The sequence below is a fragment of the Camarhynchus parvulus genome, unplaced genomic scaffold, assembly GCF_901933205.1.
Source record: "Camarhynchus parvulus unplaced genomic scaffold, STF_HiC, whole genome shotgun sequence".
Lineage (NCBI taxonomy): Eukaryota > Metazoa > Chordata > Aves > Passeriformes > Thraupidae > Camarhynchus > Camarhynchus parvulus.
In genome coordinates, this window is record NW_022148930.1 from 25,117 (window position 1) to 33,896 (window position 8,780).

An 8,780-nucleotide genomic window follows, 5' to 3' on the forward strand; every position below is an offset into this window, starting at 1 on the left:
AATCCGCCTGAAAATGCCGGGACTGAGCCTAAATCCCTTGGGGATTCAACCAAAGCGCCCAAATCCATCCAGCAGCGTCCCCCAGAAGCGCTCCTTAGGCTCAACCAGCGCAAACTGTCCGTCTCTGGCGGGAGGCATCGCCGCCATTTTGGGTGAGGGCAGCTCCGCCCGCCCCTCAGAGCGCTCCGGTTCCTGCATAAATCCGGCCTGGAACGGCGGAATCCGCCTGGAAATGCCGGGACTGAGCCCAAATCTACTGGGGATGGATCCTAAATCCCCTGGGATTCAGCCAAAGCGCCCAAATCCAGGAGCTTCCCGTGGCACCATGGCAACATGACTATTCTGAGCCCAGGTTATCCAGACACCTCGCCCCACCCCGCCTTTTTCCGACCCTCCCTGAGGCGGCTCCGCCATTTTCTCGGCGCCGTGCCCGGGGCCGGTTCTGGGCCGGGACCGGCGCCCGTGCCGGGGCTCCTTCGCCAGCGGAGCGTCCCTGAGGTGTCCCCAAGGTGTCCCCAGTGAGCATGGAGCCCCAAGAGGTGCGACGGGAGGGGGGAGAGGAGGGGAAACGTGGGGAAAGGGGGCAGTGAGGGAGGGGAGAGGATACGGGGGCTGGCGGGAGGGTGGCAGAGGGGACAGCAGTGGGGACAGGAGGGTGGCACAGGCTACGAGGGAAGTGGCACGGGTGGCACAAGGGAGGGACAGACGGGCAGCAGAGCCCTCCAGGGAGGGGCAAAAAGGAGCCCTGGGGCAGGGGCCAGCCCAGCAGGCCGTAAGTGCCACCAGGTCCCTGACACCTCCCCTGTCCCCTCCCCAGCTGTCCCCGGCCCTGCTGCAGCCACAGGTCACTGTGGTGGCCATCCTGGGCGAGCTGCTGGCCACCCTGCCCAGGCGGGACAAGATGATGCTCGTGTCCACAGCGGACTTGTACTGGGACCTGGTGAACTTCACCAAGGACCTCTGGGTCACCCTGTCCTGCATTGATGGCACCTGGTGGCGACAAATTGTCACCTCCGATGATGATGACGCTGTCACCTCCCTGAGCCAGACCCTGGCCAACTATGAGAGCACCCCAGGGACCACCTGGGACGATGTGACAATGGCAGCCAGGAAGTGGCACCGGTCGGTGTCTGTGCTTGTGCACAGCTGGGCCGAGCTGGCCAGGAAGGCCACCCAGCTCCACGACACCTGCATGGAGGTGGTCACCGAGGTGGCCGACATGGCGGCCATCGCCACCGCCCGAGCGAGGAAGCTGCAGCGCAGGGCTGGCCGTGATGGGACAGCTCAGGAAAACACGATGGAGCTGGGTCAGGCCCTGGGCGAGGAGGAGGATTGGTGGTGTAAAGCCCGGGCGAGGAGAGAGGCCATGGTGGCTGCCAGCAAGGCAGCGAGGGCCAGCGTGGTGAGAGAGGACGTGGAGGCGGCCCTGGGGCTGCTGGAGCGCTTGGTGGCCGCGTGTGACGAAGCCACCGCGTTCCCCCGGGAGCTGCAGCGCAGGGTTGGGGACATCAAGGCCGCCATGGAGGGGACAAAGGAGAAATTCTATGATGTCCCCGAGGACTTGGTGGCCAAGGTGGCCGTGGCCGAGCGGCTGTGGGAGGCCAACGCCCGCCTGGCCAAGGATCACCTGCTGGGGACAGTTGGCAACATCGTCAGGTTCTATTTCGATGGTGCTCCCGCCAGCCCCTGTGCCTGTGGGGTGGCCGAGCGGTGCCAAAGAGCCACCGAGGACATCCCAAGGCTCCTTCGACCTGCAGAGCGTCCCCAGAGCGTCCCCAAAGCGTCCCCAGTGAGTGTGGAGCTCCAAGAGCGGTGACGGGGGGTGGGTTGGGGGGCGACACTGCAGAGACTGCACTGTGGGGGACACGGGGGGTGGCAGCGGGGACAAGAGACTGACAAAGGGATGGAGGGGACAAATGGGACGCCTTGGGGGCGCGGGGGTCACTGCAGGATGCCGTAAGTGCCACCAGGTCCCTGACACCTCTGTGCCCTCCCCAGGTGTCCCCTCCGCAGCTGCAGGCGCTGGTGGCCGTGGTGGCCACCCTGGGCAAGGTGGTGGCCGCCGTGACTGGGCCACACAGGCCCGAGTGCCCGCGCAAGTGCCCAGAGTCCCTGCATGAGGACCTGAAGAACTTCACCCGGAGCCTCCGTGCGATCCTGAACCACGGCGGTGTCACCTCCCTGGGCCACCCTGGTGTCCCCTCTGTGTGCCGGGCCCTGGCCACCCTCTGGGCCACCCCTGGGGCCACCTGGGCCGATGTGAGAGCCGCGGCCAGCGCCTGGCGGGAGTCGGTGGCCAGGCTTGTGGAACGCTGGGACTGGCTGGCCAGGGAGGCCACCAAGCTCCGTGAGAAGGTGGTCACGGAGCAGCAGCTGATGGTGGCCCTGGACAGGGAGGAGGTGGCCGGGGAAATGGCCATGCTCGATGCCCTGGTGGCGGCGGCCACCAACGAGGCCATGGCAGAGGCTGTGGCGGCCACCAGGAGGGGACATTGGGCAGTGGTGGCCCTGGGGCTGCTGCCGCGCTTGGTGGCCACGTGTGACAGAGCCACCTTGTTCAGCTGGAACATGGAGTGGCAGCTCAGGGACATCGAGGCCATCCTGACGGGGACAAACGAGGTGTCCCCTGATGTCCTCCAGGCCTTGATGGCCAAAGTGGCCAAGTTTGAGCAGCTGTGGGAGGCCAGCACCCGCCTGGCCAAGGAGCACCTGCTGGGGACACTTGAGGTCATTGACAATCTCCTCTTGAGTCCCTGTGGTGACCGTGGTGGTCCCGGTGGCCCCGGCAGCCGCGCGGTGGCCGAGCGGTGCCACAAAGCCATCGAGGACATCCCGAGGCTGCTGCAGGAAAGTTTCACATAGGGGCAGAGACATCGCCGGGGACATCGCTGCTGTCACCTGTGCCCTCCCCGTGCAGTGTTTGAGACAGATTTGGGGAATTGTCGGGGATTTTCAATGGTACTGCCCCAAATCCTGATGGGAATTCCTGGTGCGATGTCACTGGGGACACTCTGGGACAGGGGACAGTGGACACTCAGGGACACTGGGGACACTCAGAGACACTCAGGGACACTGGGGACACTCAGGGACAGGGGACAATGGACACTCAGGGACACTGGGGACACTCAGAGACACTCAGGGACACTCAGGGGACACTGGGGACACTCAGGGACAGGGGACAGGGCTGAATGAGTCCCCTCAGCAGCTTCCAGCTTTCCACCGTGCCTGCAGCAGAGCCAGGTTGTAAATGACAATTTAATAATTTCCTTTTGCACTTTTGTATTGCCTTTCACACATGGTTATTGATCACCAGCAATCTGATAGGGTATTTGGTACTGATATTGATTATCGGTGATTCTGTGTAGCTGCTGGTTGGTGCAATATAATCTGTCAGTTCATGTGTGCACTGTACAAACTAAAAATTAATTAATTTAATTAATTAATTAATTAATTAATATCCACTCTATAAATCAGCCTGGGCTGATGTGAACTCTGTGTCAGACACATCACTGACCCCATCGAGAGACCAGTGGTCAGTAAATCCATCCCAACGTTCCCTGAGGGGAGCACAGCCAGGGAGCTGCTTCATGGCGCTGTCACTGAGACATTTCCCCTTGGGAACCCTGGCTGGGATGGAAATACACCCGAGCAGATGGCAAAACTAAAATGATGTCAAAGCCTCGTGGAATGTGGGTTAAAACAGGGGGTCTGTAAAGCTGCGAACTGGTCAAAGCTTCACCAGGTGAGGCAAAATGATGATGAATCACACACTGATAAACAAACTGCCATCAAATATACTGATGTAGATCCTGTATCAGCTGATGGTAAAGCACATCCGGTTTTGTTTTGTGTGGGTCAGGCTTCAAATGATATAAGAAGAAAAGATAAAGGGAGTTCGAGACATGGATAAACTGCTGGAGGTTGCCTGGAAGGTGTTTTGAGACAGGGCCCAGCTGAAAGAATTAATCCCAACCTGGCAAGAAGGCAGCTCAGGGAAAGTCACCCAAGAAAGCTTCCCCTGTGGAGAAGGCTCAGAGTGCATCCTGTAAGAAATGGGGGCGTTGGGAAAAGGGCTGTGCAGTGCTGAAAGAAAAATCATCAGTCCTGTCGTAGCAGCGGTGCCTAGCGGGGAATAATGAGCATTGACTCCATGGTTGCAGCAGGCTGATCGATCCCTTTGTTATACCACACTTTGCTGCTGAGGAAAACCCATGGCCCTTGCCAGCCAGTCGCAGCACACACGTGGCTCCAATTGGTCAGTCCAGCCAAACAACCATCGCCAGTGGCCAGTTGTTCTGGTTAGAAAGCAAAAGCAGCGAGAGACTCCAAGTCAGAAATGCAATTTATTAGGAAAAGGGAAAACCCCAAAATACATGAAATAGAAAAGAAAGAGATATATAAATGTATAGTGTACATAATAATGAATATAAAAGATATATAGATTTATAGATACAGATATAGATGAAATAAAGAATGAAACCAAACACAGATCTCACTTAAAATGAGGTCTCCCTGTGGTACACAAGGGGTTTCCCCGTCCTTCTGCATTACCCACCCAGTGTAACCAGGTCCTTGAGCGCAAACCTTGCTGTGTCACGTTGGGCGCCAAAATTGTGTTCTGGTTAGAAAGCGAAACCAGTGAGAGACTCCAAGTCAGAAATGCAATTTATTAGGAAAAGGGAAAAAAACCCAAAATACATGAAATAGAAAATAAAGGGGTATATAAATGTATAATCTATATAATAATGAATATAAAAGATATATAGATATAGATATACATAAAATACAGAATGAAACCTTACACACAGATCTCACTTAAAATGAGGTCTCCCTGTGGTACACAAGGGGTTTCCCCGTCCTTCTGCATTACCCACCCAGAGTAACCAGGTCCTTGAGAGCAAACCTTGCTGTCCCACTTTGGGCGCCAAAATTGTGTTCCGGTTAGAAAGCAAAACCAGTGAGAGACTCCAAGTCAGAAATGCAATTTATTAGGAAAAGGGAAATAAACCCAAAAGACATGCAATAGTACAAAATAAAAGCACTGACAGAGTCAGAACACATCCTGACACCCTGCTAGCGAGGGTGGTGGCAGCTGTCCAGATGAAATGCTCTCGCTGAAGTGGTGATCCCATAGAGAAGATCTGGTGGCTCTTGTCCTCTGGAAACCAGTGGGTAAGGGCTGCCTGTTCTGTCCCAAAGCCCAGATTGTATCCAGGTGGGGATGCTGAGCTCCTCCCCCTGGGCGGGGCATCTCCCAGGGGGCTGATATCGATCTGAGTCATGATTGGTCCCTGATTGCCCATCAAAGAGAAATGGCTCCTGGAGGGAGTTATCTCTGAGTCACGGGGCAAGGCAGTGATGGGCCCAGTGACAGGAGATAAGGAAAAAACAATGCCCTGTCGCCCTGGTTTTTATGTTTATTTAAACCTTCTGATGTTTACATTCTTGTAACGAACTTTCTCACACAGTTTATGTAAATAACTGATTGTTTTGCATTCTTTTATGGAGGAGGAGAAATTTGATGGACTGTTGGATTGTCCAGTGTCACTGGAGATGCGGCACTTTCACCGTCCAATCCACTGTCACTTTTGGAAATCTGTAAATGTTGGAGTCAGAAATTAAAAATGCTCTTTTTTACCTTGGGAGAGCGGCGTGTCCGTGTCATGTTATTTCATGTCTTATAGCGACATGGGGTGGCCGCCGTGTGTGGAACAGCCGTGGGTCAGGTCATATCGTTTTACTCCCCGTGCTTGTCTTGGCGTGGTGACTGTGAGCCGTTTGGCACTTTGCCGGCAGCTCTTGTGATAATGAGAGCAACCCCTGTGGGTTTCATGGAGGGTTCTCTGGTTTTGGACCTCTGGAAATGTCTCATGGAGCGGAAACGGGTTTCCGTTTCCTGGAGTGATTTTGAAACATTATTTCTGTGTTCCAGAGAGCAAGGGGTTTTTTCCAAGCCTGCAGAGGCATTCTCTAGGGAGGCGTGGTCTCTCGTGGGAGGCCAATCGCTTTTTGATGATTGCACGATGGACGTGGGGTCACTGCTGGTGCAGTGGAAAAAGTTTGACGCGATTTGGCGGAGGTCTGGGTTTTGTAGCTCTCGGAGTTCCCAGGGGGACCCTTCTGTCTCAGATGTGGATGAGGGGGTGTAAGAGCCTGAATGAGGGATGTGGGGCTCCAGGCGGCTCTTCAAAATGCAGTTTATCACATCCAAGGTGTTACAGCAGTCCAGGGTCATGGGTGACAGAGCTGTGCCTACAGGTGTCAGCTCCAGCTGCAGGCAGGCCTGGAGACCCACATCCCTCATTCAGGCTCTCACTAACAGCGCCGCACGTTGGGCGCCACCGTAGGAGCCTGAATGAGAGATGCGGGACTCCAGGCGGCTCTTCAAAATGCAGTTTATTACATCCAAGGTGTTACATCCGTCCAGGGCCCTGGGTGTCAGAGCCTGTGCCCACATCTGTCACCTCCAGCTGCAGGCAGGCCTGGAGACCCACATCCCTCATTCAGGCTCTTACGGCCTAACGTGCGGCGCCGTTAGTAAGAGCCTGAATGAGGGATGCGGGACTCCAGGCAGCTCTTCAAAATGCAGTTTATCACATCCAAGGTGTTACAGCAGTCCAGGCTCATGGGTGACAGTGCTGTGCCTACAGCGTTCAGCTCCAGCTGCAGGCAGGCCTGGAGACCCACATCTCTCATTCAGGCTCTCACCAACAGCCTGCCAGCCTGGGAGTGCCATCTTCAAATGAGTTTTAATCCAGGTGTTCACCTCCACTGGGTGTCAGAGCCTGTGCCCACATCTGTCAGCTCCAGCTGCAGGCAGGCCTGGAGACCCATCCTCATTCAGGCTCTTACGGCCCAACGTGCGGCGCCGTTAGTAAGAGCCTGAATGAGAGATGCGGGACTCCAGGCGGCTCTTCAAAATGCAGTTTATTACATCCAAGGTGTTCCAGCAGTCCAGGGTCATGGGTGACAGAGCTGTGCCTACAGCGTTCAGCTCCAGCTGCAGGCAGGCCTGGAGACCCACATCCCTCATTCAGGCTCTCACTAACAGCGCCCCACGTTGGGCGCCACCGTAAGAGCCTGAATGAGAGATGCAGGACTCCAGGCAGCTCTTCAAAATGCACATTATTACATCCAAGGTGTTACATCCGTCCAGGGCCCTGGGTGTCAGAGCCTGTGCCCACATCTGTCACTCCAGCTGCAGCAGGCCTGGAGACCCACATCCCTCATTCAGGCTCTTACGGCCTAACGTGCGGCGCCGTTACGTAAGAGCCTGAATGAGAGATGCAGGACTCCAGGTGGCTCTTCAAAATGCAGTTTATCACATCCAAGGTGTTCCAGCAGTCCAGGGTCATGGGTGACAGAGCTGTGCCTACAGGTGTCAGCTCCAGCTGCAGCAGGCCTGGAGACCCACATCCCTCATTCAGGCTCTCACTAACAGCGCCTCACGTTGGGCGCCACCATAGGAGCCTGAATGAGAGATGTGGGACTCCAGGCAGCTCTTCAAAATGCAGATTATCACATCCAAGACATTACAGCAGTCCAGGGTCATGGATGACAGATCCTGTGCCCACATCTGTCACTCCAGCTGCAGGCAGGCCTGCAGACCCTTTAATTTTGGTTACAATGCATTATGTACTTTTCTTTGCTGAGCATCTTCATACGGCAGAACCAATCTATACCTTAACTTTTACCTGTAGCCTATCATAAATACTGTAATTACCATATTCACATTACTGTTCTCCAATCCCTAAAAGTTAGTACATTACAGTTTAAGCTGGAAGATGTTTTTCAGTTTTCTTGCAGTGGAAAATTCTGAGACCTTTTTTTCTGCTTGCAACATCAGCAGGCTTGTTTGCCTGTGCTATCTTTCTGCTCGGTAAAAACATGTTCTTGTTTGAGGTGGGTTTATCCTTTGCTCTAAGCCATAAAACCCCTTCTGACTAACACACCCTTTGCCTCCTTGGTTATCCAGTCAGCCTGGCTCAGCAGTTCTTTTCTTTTATATCAAAACTTGCTTCCATCTCTATTCCTTCTTCAGGTTCTCCATTCAAAAATCTTTCTGCCCAGCACACATCCCTGTGAGACTTTCTTGTCGAACTTTCATCCTTCCCAGCAGACGTGGGTTTCCCATCCCACCTTCCCGTGTCTCCCCACGGTCACACAGACAGAACCACAGGTCAGCCCGCGGGCTGCACCCTCTCTGTCTGGCTGGGGCACGTTGGGCTCTGACTGTGGGGCCTGTGGCTCGCACGGGCGCTGCATTGATCTTCCTCACCTCCTCCCTCATCTCCCTCACCTCCTCTTTGAGTTCCCTGACCCTGGCAGCGACACGAGCCTGCGTGGGGCCGTTGGTCAAACTCTCATAATTTCTGTGCAAAACGCCAATCACTTGGGTTTACAATTTTAAAACTTTAATAGTAGTAAAATGACTATAAAAATAATAATATAATTAGAGTAATAAACATTTAAACAATTGAGATTTAGAACAATACGAGGCAATAAAAATAAAGAGTTATGAAGAGTCCAGGTACGACTTTCTGGGCAGAATAAGCCCAAAAAAGGGACACCCGTTAACAGAGGATTAACCCTTAAAAGCAACAGCCTGTTGCATATTCATTCACCTCATCCATGATGCATCAATTCCATTCAAACACAGGATTCTGTCTGGTCAGTGTCAACTTCTTCCTCTTCATCTTAATGACATTTTCAGGGCTGAGCAAGGCAAGGCAGGAAGAAGTTTGTTTCTTCTGATAAAGGAGCAATAAATTCTCTTTCTC

The 8,780-nt window shown here is 54.2% G+C and overlaps 1 protein-coding gene across 1 annotated transcript; it reads left to right on the top strand.

Moving 5' to 3' along the window:
* Positions 1 to 2,862, top strand: LOC115917173. Its single transcript, XM_030970903.1, has 3 exons — positions 1 to 539; positions 818 to 1,789; positions 1,999 to 2,862. The coding sequence occupies exons 1-3, from the start codon at positions 525 to 527 to the stop codon at positions 2,860 to 2,862; spliced, it is 1,851 nt and encodes a 616-aa protein (XP_030826763.1). The 5' UTR covers positions 1 to 524.
* Positions 2,863 to 8,780: the final 5,918 nt, after the last annotated feature.